At 53.9% G+C, this 24,858-nt stretch overlaps 1 protein-coding gene across 1 annotated transcript in view; it reads left to right on the forward strand.

Moving 5' to 3' along the window:
- Nucleotides 1-24,858, forward strand: part of MAN1C1 (mannosidase alpha class 1C member 1) — a 137,104-nt gene that overhangs the window by 109,113 nt on the left and 3,133 nt on the right. The window contains exons 5-10 of the mRNA XM_004741136.3: nucleotides 2,618-2,712; nucleotides 7,727-7,853; nucleotides 10,822-10,915; nucleotides 15,800-15,915; nucleotides 21,550-21,769; nucleotides 24,542-24,714. Of these exons, the coding sequence (XP_004741193.1) occupies nucleotides 2,618-2,712; nucleotides 7,727-7,853; nucleotides 10,822-10,915; nucleotides 15,800-15,915; nucleotides 21,550-21,769; nucleotides 24,542-24,714 (825 nt within the window). The remainder of the gene's footprint in view (nucleotides 1-2,617; nucleotides 2,713-7,726; nucleotides 7,854-10,821; nucleotides 10,916-15,799; nucleotides 15,916-21,549; nucleotides 21,770-24,541; nucleotides 24,715-24,858) is intronic.

Consider the following 24,858-nt stretch of genomic DNA (forward strand, 5'->3'; position numbering starts at 1 on the left):
GTCTCGGTTGTGTCATCCTCAGAGTGGTCAACACCCTGCCCACAAGGCTACTGGGGACTGAAGGTCATGTAGAGAAGATGCCTGGCATAGTGATACATTGTGATTTATAATAAGTAATGTGTTTTTGGTCTTCATCCCATTTCTGGCAGAGCTCCTAAAACCCTTGGAATTTCCTAAGCACTGAGAGCAATCCTTGTATCTTTTGTTATGTAAATTGGGTGACTCTTGGACCCCACCTGAGGATAGAGGCTCACTGCCAGGAAAATGAACCAGAAGGTGAGAGGGTAGTTATATTCAGTCCCCTGCCCTGACTTCCAAGGGACAGGAGAGAGCCAGGAGGTTGAATCAGGAGCCAACTGGCAGTGGCCTAATTAGCCATGCCCATGTCATGAAACCTTCATAAAACCCCAAAAAGGAACTGGGCCATGGAGCTTCCAGGGTGGCTGAGCACCGGGAGATTTGGGGAAAGCTCCAGTCCTGGAGAAAGCATGGAGGCTCTGTGCCCTCTCCCCAGACCTTGCATTAAGCATCTCTTCCATCTGGCTGTACCTGGGCTACATCCTTTTATAATAAACCAGTAAGTAAACATGTTTCCTGAGTTCTTTGAAGCACTCTAGCAAATTAATCAAACCCATAGAGGGGTTGTTGAGAACCTCTGACTTAGAGACGGTGTGCAGAAGCACAGGTAACAGGCTAGACTTAGGACTGGTGTCTGGAGGGGCGGAGGGAGAGGTGTGGCAGTGTGGTAGGACTCCGTCCTCAAGCTGTAGGAACTGCAGGAAGATAGTGTCAGAACTGAGTTGAATTGTAGGGTACCCAGCTGGTGTCTGGCAAATTGCTTGCTGGTATAGGGAAACACCCCCCCCACACACACACACACGGAGTGGAATCGGGTTCAGAATCTGTTCCACACCTACTCACTTCCAAGAGAATAAGTAAACTCATGTTCTTCTTTTGCCGGTGGTACCCCTCTGGTCCACGCACACTCACTCAGCATCCTTCCTGGTGGGGTTGAGACCCTGCAGTGCCCGCCAGCGACAGGCTTTCCAAAGGTGGAGACGAGGAAATTTCTAAGAGCGTAGAGAAGACACCACTTGCAGTCCTCGGGGCAGCCGGCAGCCGGTCAGCTGCCCGGAGTGGGTTCAGGTGCAAGTCGGTTCCTCTGCACCGCACTGCGCAGCCTCCCGGGGGCCAAGTGACACTATCAGGAGCCTCAGATGAGAGCCCTTTGTTGTTGCTAAACTGGAGGCTTCTGGGCCAAGGCTTTGGAATCTGGGTTCTAGAGAAACTCCCGCCGGGACTCTGATGTGGGTGGCCCCTGTGCCCACTCCTGGGACCCACTGTCTGGTGCGGGACCCTGTCCTCTTCTCCCGCCCAGCCCTGCAGGCCCCTGGGGCACTTCTTCCCTTCCCACCTCTGGCCTCCCAGGCTAGAGGCACAGCTGCCCTCAGAGGCCCCGCTGCCGCGTCCCAGCTAGCCCTGCAGACTCCCCACCTCAGGCCCTCCGCAGCCACCTGAGCCATTCAGGGGCCCATACTGGGGCCCGGGGACCCAAGAAGACTTGGTTTTGCCGCACGCGGGAGGTCGGTAGACTGGATCGGCCTCGAGCTCGGAAGCGAAAGGAAACGTGTTGTTCCACCCAGAGCAGTTGCTAAGGAACTTACATCTCACGTTATAAAAAATAAATAATATTTACTGTAGGCTTGCTTTTATTATTAAAAATAGCACAGAAAGAGAGATAAGCCAAAGGAAGAAAATTCCTCCATGAGCCTACCCTGTACCCCTAGGCGAGCATCGTTAATATTTTGGTGTATTTCCCTGCCAGCCTTTCCTCACGCATCCGTGTGCATGTAATTTTTACTAAAGTTGAATTACATTATTTCAAATTTTACTTTTCTTTTCATAAGCTATAAACCCTTTCTTTGTTACGAAGTAATAGTCTATATCATTCCAGTGGCTGCCTGGTCTTCTGTTGCATGGATAAGTCCTAATTTAACCACTTCTATATTGTTTGATGTTTAGAATATCGTCATTTTTCCACGATTATATTTGTGTTTATTTTTATTTATGTTTTATTTATTTATTTATATTTACATTTATATTTCTATTTTCCACGTCATATTTCCACGATTGTATTATAAACAATGCTGGAATAAATAGCCCTTAAATTCAACCTTTACAACATCCTTGATTACTTGTTTCCTTAGAATAGATGCCTAAGAGGAAAACTAAGGCATCAGAAGGTCACAGGTGCTTTTGAATTAGAAGAACAATGTGAGGGGGTCAGAGCCTCCAGCAGGGCCCTGGGGCCTGGGGCCTCCTTACGGCTCCTTGGCCCCCATGTCAATAGTTTAACTGTTCACCTTCTCTGCTCCTTCCCGTCTGTAAAATGGGAACGATGGAAAGATTCACAGTGTCAAGGGGGAAAGGCCCTTTCCCTGGTTTTGCACACGGGGTGGCAACACTTTGCTGAGAAGCTCCCAGTGGTGGCACGGTGAGGCAGGGCTGGAACCCGAGCCTCCCACCCACCCCCCAGCCCGCAACTCCTGGGCCCCTCTGCCCACAGGAGCCCGCCCACCCAGACCCATTCACGATGCCGGTGCTGCTTCCTTTACAGGTGTTCCGAGTGAAGGCCATCAAGCTGGGAGAGAAGCTTCTGCCGGCTTTCAACACCCCCACGGGTATCCCAAAAGGTGTTGTGAACTTCAAAAGGTAGGCCATCTTCTGGTTTCCTGCTTGTGGCTTTGGGTGCATCTATGTGGAAACTGAGGCACGGAGAGGACAGGACCCACCGTGGGAATCATAACGAGTCAGCGGCACAGCAGAGACTAGCTTTAGCCGAGAGCTCTCCAGGGCTAATGCTTGTCACCAAACCTGGGGCTTAGGATTCATAAGGCCTGATGGTGGGGAGGGGGCAGCTGGTCTGTGATTGTGCCCTAACACTGCCTTGACTCACAGCCCTACAGGTGTGCCCAGCTAGGGTCAGGAGCCAGTAGGCACATCACAGGCTCCCGCCACAAGAAAGTACCCCAAACTGCTTGGGGGTCTCAAGACCCTGAGCAGAGGGACCCCTGGGCTAGATTTCAGGAACCCAGTGTCAGAACCCAGAAGCTTGGACTCCAAGGAAGAAATGCCCTCATCAGGTCACATAAGCCAGTAGCTAGCCATTCCTGGACACAATCTGGACTTCCAAATCCATTTTTAATAATACTTACTGGAATTACCTCCTCTTTAAAAATAGTAAGTTTTCATTGCTGAAAATATGGATTATACCACAGAGAAGACTCCTGAATGGTTCCATTAATGAAAGAAGCCACCAGTAATGCTTCTTTCTACTGACTTGGTTTTAAAACATTGATTCTTATTGGCTGCTTCCATGATTTTCCTTCCTGATCTATTGCTTAATCCAGTGTGTGAACTAAAGACTTTCTGGGTAGCCACTAAGTCACAGAATGTCAGAGTGGAAGGGACTGGGGGCTGTGCAATGAGAGAAGGGTAGAGCCGGGTCTGGAGCTGGGTCCAGCCCCAATGCCTGGGGGTGCTTACCTGCCCCCCATGAGGCTGCCCTTCCCTCTCACAGGAATGAAAGTGTGTTTATATCCACCCATTGTCCAGATGTGGTGACTAAGACCCAGAGAGGGGAAGGGGTGGGGTCAGAGTCAAGAGAACTAATGGCCAACCAGCTTAATGATGGATGAATCTTTATGAGCACGAGTCTTGCTCCTGGGGACCCCCAGTGCCCCATTGTCTTGCCTTTCCTCACTCTCTTCTTCCACTGGTCGCCTTCCTCTCACAGCTTCCCTGGCTGCCAAAGGCCAGCTGCCCTGCCACCTGGGCCACGAAAACCAGAAGCCTTTCCTGGCCTCCAGACAATTTATCTGCCTCCTTATGGCCTCAGCATGTGCCTATTCATGTTCCCTGCTGGCCTGGAAGCTTCCTGAGGGCAGGATCCTTGTCTAAGTCTTTGCTCCTTCCTTCAGCAAATATCCGTGTTCGGGCCTGTGTGCAGGATAAGAGATCAGCCATGCGGCTGGGCCGGCCGCTTACTGAGCAAGTTCGCGTGCCCAGCATTGTGCTAAGGGTTTCTGGATGTTGCCTCACCAAGTACTCCTCACAGCAACCCTTTGAGAGTAGATATTTATAGTACCCCCATTATTCAAACAGAGTCTCAGAGAGGTCGACTAACTTGCCCAAAGTCTTATAGCTACTAGGTAACTGGGGATATGATTTAAGCCCGTTTGGTCAGAGATTGACAGCTCTGCTCTTAGGGCCGTCCCTGGGACAGGAGCCCTGCCACCCCTGTGCCTCAAGAGCAGACTCCCCGGGAGATATTGCAGAAGGCACCCAGGAGCTCCCCGGGGCCGTTCTGGAGGCTCTCCCACAGCTCTAAGTCAGGGGGGAAGGTTGTAGTATTTCCATCTCACCAGACTTCCCCATTCCATCTCCTGAAGTGATGTGTTCCTTCTGGACTCTCCATCCACCGGCAGCGCCCCCCAGTGGCCTGGAAGGGAAGTAGAGGCCCTGGGCTCTGGTCAAGCGCCTCAGTGCCTCTGCCTCTGCTTCCTTGCGGTCCTGGGCAGGTTTCACTCTTCAGGTTAGTCTGCATGGGGCCTCACAGAGGAAAGGGGACTCGGTCCGTCCCTGTGGTCCGAGAGCATTCCTGGGGTGCGACCTCACATAAGTCTCATCATAGGCCACAGGGGGCCCCTGGAGCCAGTCAAATCCCATTCTCCATGCTAGGGTTGACTTCTCAGAGCTGGACGTTTGGATCACTGCTCAGATTCCTGTCCCACAAACACTAATCCTGGAGAAACACAGCCACAGCTGTCAGGAAGCGGAGATGCAATCACGCTGTCTTTGTGGCTCTCTGTCCCAGGGCTGGCTTCTCCATCCTCACTGCCTAGAGTCTGGGAGAGGACCTCAGCTCGGCCCTCCTTCCTGCGTCTGCGTCTGTGCGTGGCCCTGTGCTGGCTGCCTGCCTTACCCTGGTCCCGCAGAGCCCGGACCGGCTGCAACACAGATCCTGACATTTCTGATTAAGAAAATGCATTTATTTTTAGGCTATTTGCCTGCTGCGGGTGCTGTATACATATGTATGTATATGCATATTTCCTGGCAACGCCTCCCTTTCATTTTCTGGGTAAGAGAGTCTGTTGCTAAAAAAACGCCTCCCTGTTCCAGCCGGGGGAATGTCAGGGATGTTTATAGCCGACGGGGCGCTGAGTTTGCTCTTTACAGAGGGGGCCCACTGGTGGGAACTGGGCTGCACACCACCACCCAGCCCGGGGCCCTCCAGGAGGAAGGGCCCGCCCAGGTTGCAGCAGGAGGGAAGGGTAACAAGGCCCTGCCCCAAAGTGAGCCTGACTGCTCCTCCTATCTGGGAGGCAGAGGCTGGGACAGCTGTGACCCTTGTCCTGCAGGGACCACTGAATCCGAGACAGTGGCAGTGTCAAGTCCAAGGATTAATCTGTCATACACACAGACTCATACACACAGACGGACTCGACTGCCACCCACCCAAATCAGCAGGCTGAGATACACAGGTTCGCCTGTGTCCCACACTCTTGCCACCACACACTCCCAGACAAACATGCGTTTGTGTAGACACGCTCCTACCACGCACAGATAGCCACATCTTAGTAATTGCTCGTGTTTCTGGAGCATTCACTGTGCACCACACACCATGTGAACACGGGATCTGGATTCTCTCTCTCCAACCTCACAGTGAGCATAAGGACTCCATTTCACCAGGAAGGACACTGAGGCAGAGAGAGGTGAGGTCGCTCACCCAAGGTCACACAGCCGTGGCGTGAGGTTAGAATTAACCAGGTCTGTCTGGATCCGATGTTCACAACTGTACTGCACACATACAGACATACACATACCCATGGGAGCTTCTGCCATGCTGGGGAGGGGCATTGTGGAGTGACCCCTTCTGTGGGGAGAGAACACAGGCTGCAGACCCACTTGTAGGCTTACCAGACTGGGAGGGAGGCAGTGGGCAGAGCCTCTATTAGCCCAGGGCCTCACAGGGCCAATCAGAAGCCCTCCTGGTCTCTGGATACCGCCCGGAACAGGAGCATTTGGGGGCACAGAGTACTTAGGATTTGGATTTGGATTCAGCTCTATCAGTTCTGTTCTTTGCTGTGTGATCTTGGAGAAGTATCTTCCCCTCTCTGAGTCTAAGCATCCTCACCTATGAAATAAGAATCGTGGTATTCACCTCCGAAGTTGTGAAGATAAAATAAGACACTACAATGTTTGGCACCCATCAGGAACTCAGTAACTCAAACAATAATTTTAATAAACTATAAACACATGATTTATATGTGCGTAATTACCTAATGTGAAAAATGACAGTAATTACATGCCTAATTTATACCTCCCGATAGCTCTGTGAGGTGTGGGTACTGTCATTTAACAGATGAGGAAACTGAGGGTGAGAGAGATCAGCCGACCTGCCTGAAGTCGCCCAGGCCGGGCGCCGCAGGAGCTGGCACTTGAAGACAAGCAGGAGAGGGAAGGTGCCCACCCACTGCCTGCTGCTGTCCAGCCCTGGTCTGCATGTCTGCAGGCTGGCCCCCCTGCAGGGAGCCCACTAGGGAGGGAGGGAGAGGGAGAAGGCTCATGTGGGGAAAACCGAGAACAAAAGACAGCTGGCTGATTAGTGGCTGTTTTGACCTTGAGTGTCTCTTCGAGGGCAGGAAGCATCCATTATTCAGGAAACCCTCTGTGGGTACCCACGGCTCCCACTGAGCTAGCTGGAGAGAGAAGTCACACTTGGCATGAGGGGAAGAGGGACAGAGAGGGGACACCTTCCCCTTCCCTCTGGGTGGGTGCGGGGCCATCTGGGTGGGAGACAATTAGGGGATGTACAGAGCCCAGTTTGAATCTGGCCTCCACCATCTACCAGCTTCGACCTTCCTGATAACTTACTTCCCTCTCTGAGCCTCAGTTTCCTCTTCGTGTATTGGGATGAATGATGCTTTACCTTGTGGGCTTTAAATGAAGTCAAGATGCAAACAGTTTGACCCTGTCTCTGGTATCTGTAGTGGCTCAGTACACAGAAGCTGTTTTATTTTTTATCTGTGAGCCTAGTCTCCCCTCTCTGTGCAGCCCATCCCTCCCCCCCCCCCGCCCCCAACTCAGGGAAATACCCAAAGAGGCAGAAGCGGGAAGAAGGTGGGGTCCCTGCTTTTCATCTGTCCCCGTCCCAACCCCAGCCACAGCAGTGTACCCCCCACACAGCGCCACAGATTGTAGGGGCCAGATGGCCTTCAGCCAGCAGACAGAAAGCGTCCTGCAGGGTCTTCATGGTCCCTGACAGCATTGTCCATATCACTTATAAATTTAGCATAACTTGGGTGCCCGATCTTGGCCACCAAGGCAGCTCTGGCCCTGTCCTAGAGCCCACACATCTCCCAGGGGCTGGTTGATGAAAGAAACAAAGAATAGTGCCAGTAGACAGGCCTAGCTAGGTTCAGATCCCCTCCAGCAAGTCTGTTCATGGGCATCCATGTCTTCATCAGCAACTGGGGTTGTTATTGGTACTGACCCCCAGGATGGAGCAACGGAGATCAGATGGTGGGAACTCCCAGGACAGGGCCTGGTGAGCGGGTTACCCCCCACACACACACTGAGCAGTCCTCCCCCACAACATTACTCTCAGCAGGGGAGCCAGCCCCAGCAGCAGCAGGCTGACAGGGGCGCTTCTGTCTTTTCACAGCGGCTCCAACAGGAGCTGGGGCTGGGCCATGGCGGGGAGCAGCAGCATCCTGGCTGAGTTCGGGTCCCTGCACCTGGAGTTCTTACACCTGACCGAGCTCTCTGGCAACCAGGTCTTCGCAGAAAAGGCAAGTGTTCTCCCTGCTCCCGGACCCTCAATGGCTCCTCCCTCTTCTCCCCACTCAGCAGGTTCCCAAACAGCAGGGGGGCCTCTGGTCACCGATAATTCAGCCGTTGCTAATACAGCCCTTGCTGCCTGCGGGAGCCCTGTGCATGCATGCCCGAAGCCAGGTGGCAGAAAGGTGCACGCAGGGAGTCATCAGGGTTCTGCCGGGGCAGGGAGGAGATGAAGCTGCCAGCGAGGTTCTCACCGGGGCTGTCAGCTCAGCGGCAGCCATGCACATGTGGAATCGGGAGAGAATGCATAAACTGAAATCCAGGCACCCGCTCCCGTTGGCAGGAATTGGCCACCGGGTGCAGAAGGCCCCTTTCCAGAGACAGTTAACTTTTTTGTGTGTGATCTGCCGCCTTCTCCTTCCAGATGCCTGCCTAACTCACGTTGTCAGCAGGCTGGCAAAGCGGTTGCACTCCACGGCAGAGGCACACGTCTGCCCTTCCTGTTTGTTACCAGGCTGGCTCGGGGCACAAGGGGTGCTGAGAGCTGGCCTCAAGGCTGTCAGCCTGCCTGACAGCTGCCCGCTCCTTCCCCTCTGTGAAGCCCTCCGGAAGAACGGGTTCCTCCACATGACCACCCATGGCAGTCGCCGTCATCTAGAAATGTCTCCTCGGGTCTAACACTAAACCCCAGGAAGGGAAGGGTTCACACATACCCTCAGAGGGTGCTTGGGCTCCACCAGCAGCTGCCCCTCCCTGAGTCCTGCCTAAGGAGCTAAAGTCCTGCCTTTGGGAATGTCCCTTTGGAGGCCTCTCCCCTCCCAAAGCCTTCCCTTCTCTGAAGGTTAGACTCTTGGGGTGCCAGGGGAGCTGGGAGATCATAGGTTTTACACTCTACCCAGTGGCTCCCAGTCCTGTGTCCACCAGCCAGCCCTCCAACATCACCCTGCAAGCCTAGAGGAAACACATCTCCGGGCGTCACCCAGGCCTGGGAATCTGCATTTTTAATAAGTGCCCATGTGCTTTTTGATGCCAGATTTAAGAGCACTGCTTATTCAGTATGGGACTCTCCCTGAGCATTCTTAGGAAGCTCAAGAAGAGCTTTTCAGCCCCTTGATCACTTCCTCTGTGTTGGGGTTTACTACCCCCCTCTTAAATAGCTTGTCACGTCAGACCTGCCTTCAGAGCCTGTACTGGGAGGACCCTGGCACCTGTGACACCCCGCCTTTCAAGTTCATGAAAGAAGTTCCATCCCACTTCCTGATGGGTCTTATTTGCTGATCCGTTTTCCTACCGCCAAGCCTTCCCTCCCCCAGCCTCCCATTTCCTTTGCTCTTGGGTCAGACTCCACTGGGAAGGTTGGGACTGGCTCACGCTGGAGCGGGACAGAGAGCTCACTCTAGTCCCTGGTTAGTCTGGACAAACTTGCCACCACCGCCCCAGCACTTACTATGTGTCGGATACCCTTATAGTGTTTCTGTCCACCCCTCCAGACCCTGAGGTGGGTCGTCTTGTTACCCACATTTTACAGAGGAGGAAACTGAGAGAGGTTCAGTCACTTGTCCTGGTCATCCAGCTGGTAAGTGACAAGGATCCAAGCCCAGGACTTTCTGACTCCAAAGCCCACGTTCTTTGAAGACCAGATTAGTGTAGCAGGCTTCAGGCTTTCCCCCTCGAGTCCATCTGCCTGTCTCTCTGTCTCCCTCTACATTTATATTCTCTGGCTATTTTCATCCCCCAATCATGCCTCCCACAGAGGCAATTATTGGCAGTCAACAAATTGGCCCAAATTCTAGAAGCACCCGTACCCTCCAGGGGAGCTAATTTAGCCTGCTTCACTGCTCACCATCAGGACAGTCGAGAATAACTCAGGTACAAGCACATTCCTGTCCCCTATAATGGACTTCGTTAACATAAATGGATATGAAATCTCATGTGGTAAAGCAAAGTGCTGTTCCCTGGAAAGAAAGGTCTGACAGCTGAAAGGCTGCTCTCCCTGCTCCTCGCCTTGTAGATAAATCTACAAGCACGGTAGAGTACTGTCCCCGAGGGCCTTGCTGTTCTCCAGGATTCTGTGCCGGAAGGATTATGTGTCCTGCCAGAGAGCAGACCCCAAGGGATAAAGCCTTCCCTCTTCTCGCCCTTTATAACCCCAGAGGTTGCAAATCTAGCCTCTTCCTGCTCCAGCCGGGCAGCCTTTGCCGCGTGTTACCGCACGGTCCCTGCCCTGACCCGTGTCGAGCACAAGGGCTACTCCGCGTGGCCATTTGAGCCCTGCCTCGTGTCCCGGCTCTGCCACTTATGAATTCTGACCATGGGCAGGCCGCTGAAACTCCGGGATGCGGGTTTGTCTCCTGTTCCACAGAGATAATACCAGATGGGTGGTCCGAAGGTTCCAAGGTGACGCAGGTGATGGGTCTGGGTCAGAAGGACTGAGAAATGTTCAGGGCTGTTGTTAGGGCAGGGTGTGAAGGAGCCCAGGCCTTTCCTCTGCAATGGTCCTATGATGTCTGACACAATAATTTATTCCTTGTATGAAATGACTGGTATTGACAATTTCTGACCTATTAAAAGGCAGTTTTACCCATAGTTCTTACAAACGGGGCTACTATCGCTTACAGGAACCACCCCCCCGTCCCCGCCTGAAAAGGCCCATCCCCCAAAGCAGTGCACAGTGAGGAAGGAGTAAAGTGAGGGGAGTGTGGGAGGCCTAGCAGGGCCCCAGGTGGAGGGGTCAGTGCAAAGGCAGTGGCCAGGCTCCCCCGTGGCCATGGCCTGCCGTGCCTCACACGTGGGCCCAGGACGTGGCGGTCTCGCCACCTCCAGGCTGCGGCCTGCTATTGTCACGCAGCTCTCCCTCCTGCCTCGGCTGAGCGGTTTCCTCTTCGGATCCGAACAAGCTTCCTCCTTCAGCAGTGGCCGCTGAGCCCTGCCGGCTCCTTCCAGAAAGTGAGGGTGCATCTCTTGTCCGTTTCTTGGCAGGTCAGAAACATCCGAAAGGTCCTCAGGAAGATCAACAAGCCCTTTGGCCTCTACCCCAACTTCCTGAGCCCAGTGAGTGGGAACTGGATGCAACGTGAGTATGGGGAAGCCGCCGCCCACCTTGTGGTCACTGCCACCAGGATCCAGTGTGAGGCACCTCGGCCAAGTGAGCAGGGACACGTTTGTCAGAGCCCCAGGCCAGCGAGGCCTTTGCTCCAGGCTCCCGGATGCCAGCCACTGTGGGGGTCTTCACTGCCGTTGTGTTTTGTGTCATCTTGTGTGACAGGTGTGGTGGCTGCCCCGTCACGAGGCCTGCCCTCTGCATCCCCTGCACACTTGCTGCCTCCAGACTTCTGTCTCTTAGGGTGCCACTGAAGCCTCTTTGGTCAACTCCCAGACTAGTGGGGCCATTCCACACAGCACCATCTCTCTACTCTAGGGCTGGCCCCAGGAAAGACCACGTGTCCTCTCCCAGCCCCTTGGATCGAGTGCCCCACCTCCAGCTTTAATCCAGAGCCCAACTATATAGTGATACAAAAATCATGAATTTACCGTTGTATCTCACACAGGCCGGAATGGGTCCTGGGATTCCTGCTGTTCTCTGTTCAGAGGCTTGTGCTCAGCCAGGTGGGCGTGGGCCCGGGAAGCTCACTGAGAGCCCCCAGCTCCACCCACAGAAACAGAATGGGATTTGCAGGGACATGCAAGCTGGAGGGTGTCCCAGGACCCTGGGATTGCTCCTGCTAGGAGGTCACAGCGCGAATTGGTGGCGACAGGTTCCTTTGGCCCTGCCCCCCCTCCCATGCCTCCATCATTTCTGCTGATACAGGGAGCCCTCTCCCTCTCCCCTGCCGCCAGCCCTAGTTGTTACGACATCATCAGGGGCTTGGAGCAAAGCACGGGAGACTGATGACGGCCTGGCTCCGGGACATGCCCTTCATCACTGCAAGCCTCGGTCTCCTCTCTTGCAAATGGGGGAAGAGCTCGAGATGGCTTTTTTGTGCACCATGGAGGGGTGGGGGAGTAATGGTCAGAAGCTTCAGGAAATGGATTTCAGTTCATCTTCCAAAGAGGATATGTGTTGTGCCAAAAGGTAACAAGTAAAAGTAGGCAAGCAGGGCCTGGGGGTCAGGCCAGCCTGCAGGGACACCAGAGAGAAACTGCCGAGGCCTTATTCTCGCAACCCTGGGCCTCTGTGACTGCAGGTCCAGGAGGCCCAGAAAATGTGACCCAAGGACTTTTCCCCTGTGATGACCTCACCCCCAAGTGGCCTCCTGCAAGAACCACTTACAGAAATACAAGGTATTTTTAACCAAAACACACTGCCAAATCCAAAAGTGCAGGGAGAAAATGAAGGTTTGAATTACAGATTATGGCCATGGGAAGACAGTTCAATAACTGTTACTGCTTTTAATTGCAAGGCCTGACTGGGTAAAGAGATAAACTACCCGACTGTCAGCCTTAGCTGCTCTGGGACAGCGCAGCAGAAGCCATCAGGAGGGAGAGGGGCGTGACCTCCCTGTATGAGCAGCTACCTTGGCAAATTCCAGAGAGCCTCCCCACTCCCACCCTGCTGAGAAGCAGAACTTTCTTTTCAGGCTGCACCAGGGGTCGCTGGGCTGAGCAAAGTCGGTCACCTATAGAAAATTGTTTCATATTAATAAAACATGAATGCGAGGCCTGCTAAAGGGCAGAGGGAAAGCTAGAGCCCTGCTCATCCAGGCACCTGCCTGCCTCCTCCCCGACCCCCAGCTCCGGCAACCAGGCTCATCTTAGGTTCTCTGTGGTTTCATTGGGATTTTTTGGTAATTGTATGTTTTTCCAACGGACAAGAACATTCCCAACTTGCGTAAGCTTAGTGTGTTTACTTTCTTCTTGAATCCTTGGCTAGCCCATTTGCAACCACAGGAGCTGCCGCTTGGGGAGGGAGAGTTGGGGCTGTGTCCTGGTCCCATGCCCCTGCTCCTTCTGCCCCCCGCTCCTGCTGGACACTGAGCTTCAGGGTAATGGGGGAGGCCAAGACCCTCTTGCCACTAGGACTCATGGCCAGGGTAAGTCCACCAGGCTCCTGTACGTGGCACAGACGAGACCCATCCTCGCAGAGTCACCTAGAGCTCAGAAGGCTGCCTGCCAGTCAGCGTGGCCCCTGGAGGGGCTTGTCTACCTGGTCCGCTGCCTGAATCCCCACTTTCCTCAGCAGGAGGGTGTGGCAAGTCCACATTCTTCCCAGTGGGGTTAGCAGTGTGAGCTGCCCATCAGCCCCAGCCTGGCAGCCTCTCCCGGGTTAGTGGTACTTTCCTACCACCCAGTTCCCAGACTGTGCGGTGACCACCTCTTGCTGCAAGTGTGATGACAGTATTGACATACAAGGTCAGCAAGCAGCAGGGCCCATCTCTGCTCAGGCTCATGGACACCAGTTCATGCTCCTCTTGCATTTTATTGATCAAAAGGTGGAGGCCCAGAGAGGAAAATGGCTTGCCCTGAGCTAATGGCAGATCTGTGTCTTCCAATTCCCATTCTGCGCTCTCTATGTACCACACGGTGCTGGGGTAGGACACTGCAGGCACACACAAGCCAGAAAGCAGTGGGACCTCCAAATGAGAATCATTCCCATATCCCCAAGAGGGTGTCCTGTTGCAGACACCCGTAGAGCTCCCAGGGGGCTTGACTCCCCTCTCCTGCACACACCCGCCAGGTGGAGCCCTCAGCCACATCCTAGACACACTGCAACCACATGATGAAGTCCTAACTCTTTGGCTTGGCATTCAAGGCCCCTCCCAGCACAGCTCAAACCTCCCTTCCTTTCTTTCCTTCGGGACTTACTGGGTGTCCACGTGTGCCATACAGTCAGTGGGTGTAAAATGCGAATCATACTCGCCCCCCTCCCCATAGAGAGCCCACAGCCTGGTGGAGGAGGCAGACACCGACACCACCGCTCTGGGAGCCGCCACGGGCAAGGCACACACCCAGCAATGGAAGGACTGGCTGCCACGGAGTGCTTCCCACGTGAGGCACCGTGGGGCCAGATTTGCGTGCGCCTTCTCTCACCCGTTCCTCATGGTCCCCCCGTAGGGAAGGATGATGAGCGGGCTTATGACAATACCGAGAAAGGCCTCTCTGCAGAGGGGATGCCTGAGCTGGGGTGTAGCAGTGAGAAGGTGCTAGCCATGCAAGGGGCGGCAGGGGTGTACCTGATAGAGGGGACACCACAGGTGGGAGATGTCTGGGGAGGCAGGGGGCTAGGAGTGTCTGGGTGGCAGAGAAAACAGTGACAGGCGGCAGGCCCAAAGGAGTGTGGCGATGGCAGCCCCTCCTCCACTTCACCCCGCTGCCGGCCTGTGTGCCTCTTCTGTGGTCTGTGAGCTGGGGGGGGGGTCCCCTCAGCAGAGGCCGGCCTGGTTTGACTTGCAGCGTTCCCTAACCCCTGTCAGGCACATACCTCCTGCTCCAGCTGTGCACGCGGCATCTGCGTGCTGGACCCGGCGTGCTCCTGCCCCTTCCTCTGTGCTCTGTCCACTGTGTAGCAATGGGGGGGGTCGGGGATGTGCTGTGTTGCTGCGTATCTCTTCACACAGCAGGATCCAGCCCCCACAGAACCCCTCCTGCGCTTTCCCAAGGCTCAGGATTTCTCTGGTCTGTTCCAGTTTTTACAGGTCCTGAGCCCTTGCTGGGCCATGAGTTATTTATGGGGCCGGAAGGAGCTGGAAGGGCTGGTTTACTCTGGGTCTTCCTCTCAGCCCCCTTTTCTGGTCCCCACCTGTCTTCACCCTCTGACTTTGGGTCCCACTCCCCTCACACTTGTCTTCTCTGTCTCTAGGCAGAGAAACAGCACGCGTTCGTGCTCTGGTTAGCTGGAAAGTAGCAGAAAACAAGAGCTCTGCCCCCTTGGTGGCCTTAGAGGAGCCCTGCAGGCCTGCCCACAGTTGTCCCCTCCGGGAGAGGGGTTGGCCGTGCCCACCTTGCTGGGTTCTTGGGAGGTTGTTACAGGTAGTACAGTAAGGCTCCGGGCCCACGTAAACCCTGGAGAAATGACAGCTTTTGATGGATTCCCTGTTCCTTCTTCTCTTCCCCCCACCGACTTTCCCTCCCTTCTCTCTTCCTACCCCCACTTTCTCCAGAGGAGCTGGAGATGCCCTCGCCAGCGACCCCACCCCACTTTACTCTGCTCCCATTTTCCTTCCTCTCTCTGTCTCTCTGCTTAAGTGCATCTTAACAGGAAACTGAAGTTTGCTCTTTGTTATAGCTATTAAATGCCTTTATGTTTCCCTGTTATTAATTTTTAAAGCATGTGCGTGAAGTGCTGTCCCTGTCTCGCTTCTCTGGTTAAGTGCTCCTGGTTGACCATCCTTCTCCAGAGATGGCACTGGGTGGAGTCACTCAGTCCTGCCCCATGGGGGCCACTCCAGGCAGATGCCCCCAGGGCAAAGACGGGCTCCTCAGACCCGATTCTCCCCAACCCCTGCTCCTTGGAAACTCCATTTCTCATAGTCTGCGCAGCAGAAGCTTGGTTTCTCCAAGTGGCTCCATATTCTGACTCAATTAAGCCTCCCGTCCCTCCTTTCCGTGGCCTTTTATGAACCTGCCCAGCATTAATTACCATGTTTGTCACCGGGTAATAAAAATCTCTGAACTCCCTGCCACCAGATTATCTTTTTAAAGAAATGCAACTCATTTACAGTTAATAACCAGAGGCCCTGCCGTCCTTGGCCTGCTAAAGGGACATGATTTATACACCTGGGTGAGCCGTGCACTCGTGTGCCAGACAGCAGGGCTCAGGATGGTCCTGGGTTCCCCAAGTCCCGCCCCGGGGCTTCCTGTAAGCCCCTACTCCCACAGGGCTCAGAGGCTGCCCCACCCGCATGTGGCCCCCGGGGGATGGGGTGGGGGGGTGCTCGCTGCCCAGGTGCATTCCCCCTGGGGGGCCGGCCCAGCAGCCTCAGCAGTTGGAGGTAACGCGCCGTCCTCTCTCTCCTCACAGACCATGTCTCGGTTGGAGGCCTCGGGGACAGTTTTTATGAATATTTGATCAAATCCTGGTTGATGTCAGCCAAGACAGATGTGGAGGCTAAAGATATGTACTATGAAGCCTTGGAGGTAAGACGGGCGCCTGCTCCTTCGTGGGCAGCTGGCCATTCACCCTAGCTCTGGCCCTGACCCCTGAGTGCCAGGGCCTCACCCACCCATCCCCCATGGCGAGCTGGCCAGAAGAACAAGATCTTCTCCCTCCCAGCCATGTGCTTTGCACACCCAGCTGTGACTACTCAGATGCCTTGAAATTAGGGCCACATTAGCATCCTCATTTTACAGACACAAAACTCACGCTCGAGGTGGTAAAGCCGTTGGTCCAAGGTCTTATAGCAGCAGTCAGTCTGATTCAGAAATCACGGTGTCTGGCCTTCCATGAATGTCTTAGAGCCCAGAACACAGCCAGACATTGGTCTGGGAGCCCCCAAATGAGGCTGCCAAAGCAAGACCCTCAGCCATTTCCTTGCAGAGCCGGAGGGATTGTAATTAGCCTATGTAAGCAGGGAAGGGCCTCCTCCTGTAGATCGTCCAACTCTGCTCCTTCTCTTTATGGGGATGGAAAACAAGGCCCAGAGAGGGGAAGGCACGTGCTCAAAGCCACACAGTACAGAGCTGGCAGAGCTGAAGCTAAAGCCCGATCTTCTAAGTCATTCCCAGTATCCCTCCAACTGTCTCTCCCCACAACTGTTGTGTCTACAGGGTGTGAACTGAACAAGGCATGGTAGGCTGAAATGAGTCTCTCCAAAGAGAGGGAGAATTAGGATAGAAGAGGAAGGTGGTTAGCCTGAGCTATTGGAAAGGGGGTTACGGAATCCCATTAACCCATCAGTAGGTACTTTGGAGCCCAACTAAGGAAAAGGCACTGGGTAGGCTCCAGGCCTCAGTTTCCCTACAAAGTAAGTTGAGCAACTTGGATCTACTCTGCCACCACCTTGGTCTGAGGTGTCATGTCCCCTAAACTAGTCTTCTTGATCCCCTCCCCTTTGAAGTCCATTCTCCCTCTACAAAGCAGCCAGAAGAACTGGAGATCCATGTCCCTACCTCACTGGCTCCCCTTTTGCATTTGGAAGAAGCTAGACTCCTCACCTTTGCCCACATGATCTAGACCTACCAATCACCTTGAACTCTTTCCCCCTTTACTCTCAGCTCTGGTCCCCCGCCTTCCTCAGACACACCAGACTCATTCCCACTTCGGAACTTTTGTATCTCCTGTCCTCTCTACCTAGAATAGCATTCAAATGGCTGGGCCCCATTTATTGGTCAAGTCAAATGCCCCTGGAAACTGGCCTTTCACAGCCTCTCTGTCATATACACCAGACTTAGGCTCTTCTTCACCTTCATCAACATTGAAAATTACTCCGGGCACATGTTTGCTTACTCATCGTCTGTCTTCCCCAAGTAGAATGTGAGCTATCTAGGAGCAAGGATCTCATCCAGTCACTCACCGTGTCTGCCTCACTCCTACAATAGTACCTGTACATAGGAAGTGTACAATAACCATGTGAGCAAATGAACACATGATTGCTGAAGGGATGCATGGATGGATGGATCCGTGGGTGGAAGGACTGAGGGGTGGATGGATGGGTAGGTAGAAGAATGGATGGGTGGTTAGGTGGATGGATGGGTGGATGGTTGGGTGGATGGTTGGGTGGGTGGATGGATGGGCAGGAGGAAGGGTAGATGGGTGGATGGATGGATGGGTGGGTTGGTAGAGGAGAGATGGAGGGATGGGTGGATAGGCAGGTGGAAAGATGGATACGTGGGTGGATATGGTGGATGGAAGGGTATGAGCAGTTGCATAGACGGATGAATGAGCTCTAACTATCCTCTGGCTGCATGAATCTGGCCAGGAATGGTAGTGCTTAAAGGAAACCCATTGAAACAAGCCTCCACAGCCATGGACTTTTTAAACTGTAGGCTTGGTGATGAGTTTTCCCCACCCAGCTCCCCAGCATCAAGACCTTGGTCATGAAGCGGCTGCTGCGGCTCCAGTCCCATCTCCGTCTGCATCTCAGCCCCAGCTTAAGCTTCAACTAAGCTCAGACCACAGCCAGTGTCTGCTGTCAGGGAATCAGTGTTGAGCCTGCGCAGAGTGTGCTGCTGGCAAAGGCCTGTCTGCGCTTTCCACCATTCCTTGCAGGGTAAACATGAAGTTAGCGAGCAGCCTGGTTCCCTGCCCTCAGGGCACACAGTGGTTGAGGCTTCAAGGAAAGACATGGCCATGAATTATTTAAGCAAACTGGGAGTTTTATGGAAAGCACTTGATTGAAGAGGAGAGAACCTTGGCTTTGCTCCCCTTGTTTGATATCCCCAGTGAATAGCCTGGAGTATCTCTGACCCTGGGTAAAGACTGGGCCTCTGGCAAGTTTGGGACTTTGAAGAATATTCTAGTAATTCTCAACCTTGTCCACACATTAAAAATCACTGGGGAAGCTATAAAATCCCATTGTTCAGGCTGCACCCTGACAAGGCTACATCAGAATGTCTGGGCCCGGGCCCAGGAAACAGCCTGGAAAGCTGCCCTGAGGTGGGGTGAGACCACTGCCCAGCTGGGGTGAGTTGGGGATGATTCAGACAGGCCAATAGGGCATACCCCTGAGGGTCACAGGAGGGAGATCAACAAGAACAAGGAGAGCATCTGTCTCGGTGGCCTCCTCCAGGCAGGTGCCATGACTACCTTGTCTTATTTAGTTAGCCCCATCTTACAGATGAGAAACTGAGGTCCCACAGCAACCAGTGTCAAAGCCGGGGTGCAAACACAGATCGGACTGACTCCAGATCCAGTGCTCCTGCCAACCACAGAGGAGCCTGGCTTGCCTGAAATCCCTCTGCAGAGTGAGGCCAACGGGGTCCCCTCCAGGAGGCAAAGGAAGGCAGAGTCTTTGAATAACCTCACAGCCATCCCAGGAATTATTCCCTTGTTACAGATTAGGAGAGGGAGTCTTCAAAAAAGGGAAATCATTTGCCCAGAGTCACCCAACCCTTACATTGCAGAGCTGGCATCCAAGCCCAGGTCTGTCTTCCCCCTCAGCTCGGCTGGTCTCTTAGATGATTTAAGCCTAACTGGTCAGTTGCCAGCCTGCGGTGTCTTGTGTTTTGTTTAGAGTTTTAGAAAGCCTTTGTGTGTTTGTTTGTTTGTTTCGATTTTTTTTTTCATCTTTACACCTATCTGCTTGTCTCAGTTGTGTCCTCACAATGAGACTGGTCTGTCATTTCCTCTTTACCATGATTACTTAGCTTGGGGTGAACCCCAAATGGAAGTAACCCATAGGGACAGTCTCTGTGCCACCAGGGGAGGCTTCACGGGGTCTCCCCGAGATGTCTGTGTTTTCCCCCAAGTGTCCACAACGGGTGGCTGGACCAGATTTCTGCACCCTGGACTAGCCTGCCACCCCTCCTCCCCACCGGTGTGGACCACATTCTGCCCAAGAGCAAACCCAGCCCTAGAGTGGGCGGCTCCGTAGGCCCCTTCACTCCTCCATCCCCCATGGCACAGGTGGTCTGCCACTCACATCATCAGAGCTTCCCCACCTGCTACTCAGTGAAGGTCCTAGAGCCAGCCCACCGTGGGGGACCTTGCAGGAGGGGGAAAGGAACAGATCCAGGAGTGAATGTTGTTTGAGGACTTACTGTATTGCCTGCTCGGGGCTGGAGAGTGGGGGTGGTGGTGGCTTCTGCCGTCAGGTGGATGGATAAAAATTTTTAAAGATTTTTTAAAATCTGTCTCTGGGAGAGAGACAGGTTTGCCACAGAACATACACGGAGGGATGCACAAGGTGGGGAGAGCACCCCGTGGAAAGGGAACTGGAGGCGAGCATCGTGGCAGTGGCCTGGATGGGTGGCGCATGCGCAAAGGCAAGCTGGGGCCGTGGAGTCGAGGAGGAGCATGTTTCTTTCTTTTTTTCTTTCTTTCTTTTTTTTTTTTAGATTTTATTTATTTATCAGAGAGAGAGAGGGGGAGAGAGAGCGAGCACAGGCAGACAGAATGGCAGGCAGAGACAGAGGGAGAAGCAGGCTCCCTGCCGAGCAAGGAGCCCGACGTGGGACTCGATCCCAGGACCCTGGGATCATGACCTGAGCCGAAGGCAGCTGCTTAACCAACTGAGCCACCCAGGCGTCCCAACATGTTTCTTTCAAAATGCTGACCACAAATCGTAATTCCCGTGTGTGTGTGATTTTGTTGGGAATCTCCTAACAGGTGAACTCCCCGAGTAGAGTCCAGGCTGTGTGTTTTCAGGGGCTTCATCCCCTGCCCCGAGCCTCCGCTCACGGAAAACTCAGTGGGAGGAGAGGGATGTGACAGCGAAGAGGCTGGGGCAGGGGACGGACTGGAGAGAAACTGTCCGAGCCAGCAGGTGCTGAGGGCGCCATGTGAGCAAGTATGCTGAGCTCTGCACGCACAGCGCATTTGATCCTCACAACCGTGCGAGGTGGTTTACGTCCTGTCCCCCTTTCATACATTTACTTGGCAGTCAAGGCCCAGAGGGCCCACAGAACCCGCCAATGTCACACAGCTTGGAACTGACAGAGGTAGGATTTGAACCTGAGGCATCTGCACCTGGGAGCCATGTCTGTGGCATCAGGTTAAACTAGTCTGTTATTTACAGAGAGCAGAGGCCCCTGGAGAATAGATTGGAAGTGGCAGGGATGCAGGAAGAGGCCTGGCCTCCAGAGGACTCCAGAGTCCTGGCCTGGACCCAGAGTCACAGGCAGTGCCATCACCTCTGTCTCCAGGCTCCCAGGGACTAACAGCAGGGAATGGGGGGCACCCTGGCCTGACACCGCATCCCCCAACTTCCTTAGAGTCTTTACCAGCCGTATCATCTCCTGTGGAAGTTGGGGATAGGAGCCCTCAAAGCCCCTTGCTACCAGAAGAAGCAGCCATCAGGTAGTAGAAAATGCCCAGTTTGGGCATCTGGGGGCCCTTGTACTGGCATGGCTGGGTGACCTGGGATGAGCCACTTATCCTTTTGTCTGTACAGGGAATGACAGCTGTGTGCCAGGGTTGTCGAGGGCATCAAATGAGAAGGTGTATGGTAAGGGCCTGTAGAGAGCAGCTCTTAACTTTCCGTGGGTCCTTTCCGAAAACCAGATAAAATATAGGGACCCTCTTCCCAGGTTAATGCCCATACACGAGAGTGTCACATACAATTTGAGTGGCCTCTGGATCCCCTGGAGCCTGTCCACAGGCCAGCTGGGCTCCAGGTTAAGATTCCCTAACAGAGGACATCGTGGAGGATGGATAAAAATTTTTAAAGATTTTTTAAAAAAATATTTATACATAGAAGATATAAAAGCTTAAATAAGAGGGGCACCTGGCTGGCTCAGTTGGTAGAGAATGTAACTCTTGATCTCAGGGTTGTGAGTTTGAGCCCCACGCTGGGTGTAGAAATTATTTAAAAATAAAATATTTGTTTAACAAAGTCTAAACAAGAGACTCCGTCCGGGGAGCTGCCTTGTGTCTAAGACCCCAGCAGGCACCAGGCCTCAGCCAGGCGAGCGGCAGAACCTCCTACGGCCCAATCAGGGACCACCGCCAGCCGCCAGCCAAGGTCAAGGACCTCCTTTGCCTGGGATGGAGGGCTCAGCAGAGCTGCGTTCACTGCTGTCTGCAAAATGTTCATTTTTCCGTCCTCTCCCCCTCCCTTCTCTGTTCCCCCTCCTACGCCTCTCCCCTCTGTCCGACTCCCACCTTGCTCCCAGGCAATAGAGACCTACTTGGTGAATGTCTCTCCTGGGGGGCTGACCTACATTGCTGAGTGGCGAGGGGGGATTCTGGACCACAAGATGGGGCACCTGGCCTGTTTCTCTGGGGGCATGATCGCCCTCGGCGCTGAGGATGCCAAGGAAGAAAAGAGGGCCCACTACCGAGAGCTCGCAGCCCAGATCACCAAGACGTGCCACGAATCATACGCCCGCTCAGGTAACCCGGCAAGGGGAAGGGGCGGAGGAGAGACTGAGGCTAGACACCAGGAAGAACTAGAAAAACCAGCAGAGCGGCACACGGTCTTAGGGCAGTCTTGCCTTGGAAGTTATGGAGAATTTGTACAAGGGGTGTCCTGTCGATGCACTGAGACTGTACCCTGAGTGAAAAGGAGAATAGGGGTGATGTATCAAGCACCTGTGCCCACTGTTGTTCAGCATTTGACTTGCACCATTGCTGAACCTCACAACACAGATAAACTGAGGCCCAGAGAGAACTTGGTCGAGGTCCGGTGTAAAGGGCACAGAGTGAAGGGTCCTCCAGGCTTCCTGAGCCTAGCAGATCCCTTCTCCCTGGGCCCTTACCCCTGAGTGTACCTCTGCCCTTCCTCCCCGGCACCCCTCCCTTTTGGGGGTCTTACCACCTCTAGCACCACCCTGTGTATCACCCTCTTTGAATCAAGATCACCAGAAGGCTTGAGAGCCTCTTGACCTTCCCCACCTAACACTCATTGCAGAATTGTCAAATACTAGAGTCAGAAGGCACATTAAAGAACATGAGCCTTGTCTTACACGTGGGGAAACTGAGTCATCCCAGAGCAGGGAAGTGACTTTGCCAAAGTCACACAGTGCGCAAGTAGCTCCTGATGTCATCTGAGGTCTTCTGATGCCCAGCTTCTTCTTGTGTGCTGCCTCTGCAGACAGTGCCCCTCAGAAAAAGCCCTCCCCTGGGGTCCCCAAGAGGTGCCCACTGCTCTGGGTGTAATCCCAGTCTTGGTTGGAGGAGAGGACCCAAGATTTGCCATAAACTTGGCTCAGGTGCCACTCTGCCACTCACCAGTGGGGTGGCCTCCATTTTCTCATCTGTTCAACGGGAACAATAACACAGGTCTCCCGGGATGAGATACAGGGTCCCATAGAAAGCACATCGCCGGCTGCCTTCAGCCCCAGCATGGAAGGCATGTTTTAGCTTGAAAGGTGTCTGCGACCCTCCAGTGGGATGTAGATCTCTTGGAGCTGGTTACACGAAGCCCGCAATTCACAAGGGGGTTCTTACAATGGCTCTGCAGTTCCCTTCAAAGACCCAGAACCGTAAACCGAAATCTCAGGAATAATAAAAGCTCACAATTTGTCTGGGACAACCAACCCAGACCATAAAAGACAACCACGTAAGAGAGCATGCTGTTACAGCCAGCCTGCCCGTCCACAGACAGCCACGTCAGGCTCTTGTGCCCCGACCCCGTCCACAGCTTGGGTGAAATAGCTCTTTGCTAGCGGCCAGGAGCAGCAGCAAGCATCCAAGAACTCGACGAGGCCGCGGTCCGGCTAATGGTACAGCCCTTCTGTGAAGCCCTCCATGGAAGAGTAGGATGTCCTGTGAGGCTCCGGTCATCTAAGAACAACCTGGGGCTTCTCGGGGTCCTGACCTGATGGGAAGAAGGAAGGCACACTTAGGACCAGAGCCCGGCACTTGACCGACTCAGGGTGTGCAGGTGCTGAAGGGAGGAGAAGCTGACCCCTCTCGCCTAAACTCAGGGCCTAGAGTCTCAGACCCAGGAGGGAAAGAACAAGAGCACAGTCCAGGGAAAGGGCATCAGACAGATCGGTGTCACATCCCAGCTCAGTCACAGCTCGCTCTGTTACCTTGGACAAATTACTTAGCCTCTCTGATCCTCAGTTTCCATATGCCTGAGAGAGAGACCCTAATATCTACCTTAGAAAAAACAAAAGAAGAAAAAAACAAAAACAACATTTGTTAAGGATCGAAATAATGCACCTAAAGCACCCAGCACAGCCCTTGAAATCAGTGGTGGCTGTGGTGGTTATAATTATGGCCTTCCAGCAAATAGGCACCAGATTGTCCAAAAACAAACCAGTGACCAAAAAAACCCACAAAAAACTGAGGGGTGCCTGCATGGCTCAGTGAGTTGGTCCTGGGATCGGCCCCACATTATGGCCCCACATTATTGGGCTCCCAGCTCAGCGGGGAGCCTGCTTCCCCCTCTGCCCCTCCCCCAGCTCAGCTCATTGTCTTTCTCTCTTTCTCTCCCTCCCCCCTTCCTCTGCCTCTCTTTCCCATACGTGGTTTCTCTCTCAAATAAATAAATAATCTTAAAAAAAAAAACAAAAACAAAAACCCAAAAACCAAAACATCTCAAACCTCTTTAAGCGCTCTTTATCTAGCTGCCTCTGCCTGAGTATGTGCCTTCTGGGCAGTTCTTCCCCCGTCTGAGCTCAGCAGTGTCCCAGCCTGTCAGCTCTGGAAGGCTCCTTCTGGGAGCCTCATTTCCCTGAGAAAGGGGTCTTTCTCTGTGGAGAAGCAGCACCGCAGATCAGCATGTTAAAGAACCTGCTAAGTCCCGCAGACTTAGCAGGAAACTGTTTCACTTCATTGACCCCCTGTTCCCCAAACGTCCTTGGCTGGTTAACATCCTTTCCTGGCTGGTTAACATCTTGCTGAGTTTATGTCTCAAAACACAAGTTGGGGAACATCTCCCAAACCTTTCTCTCCCCAGATTACTGCATAGTTCACTTGGACTCTCAGATTCTAAAACCACACAATGTTCGAGGCCTCAAGGGTCTTGCTTTGGCCTGCCTAGGCCAAGAGGGAAGCTGGGCCTTGCCAGGCTCGGCAGGGCAGGCAAGGGTTCGGCCTGGGCCAGTCAACCTGCCAGGACTTCCAGGCCACTGAGAGTGCTCCTGGGGCAGCTGGGTCCTGAAAAGCAGGAGCTGGGAGATCTGACCCAGGTCCTCTGCTTGGTCCTCCCCGCAGATACCAAACTGGGGCCCGAGGCCTTCTGGTTTAACTCGGGCAGGGAGGCCGTGGCCACGCAGCTGAGCGAGAGCTACTACATCCTGCGGCCCGAGGTGGTGGAGAGCTACATGTACCTGTGGCGACAGACCCACGACCCCATCTACAGGGAGTGGGGCTGGGAGGTGGTGCTGGTGAGTGCGCTGGGCGGGAGGGTGGGGGGCCCGACTGTGTGACAGGTGCCCCGGGAATTCAGGCAGGGTCCAAACCCCCCCACCCCCCACCCCCAGCTCAGGCACAGAGAGGAAGGTCACACCAGGTTGACATCTGGCTCAGGT

The sequence above is a fragment of the Mustela putorius genome, unplaced genomic scaffold (assembly GCF_011764305.1).
Source record: "Mustela putorius furo isolate JIRA1106 unplaced genomic scaffold, ASM1176430v1.1 tig00003853_pilon_pilon_pilon, whole genome shotgun sequence".
Classification (NCBI taxonomy): domain Eukaryota; kingdom Metazoa; phylum Chordata; class Mammalia; order Carnivora; family Mustelidae; genus Mustela; species Mustela putorius.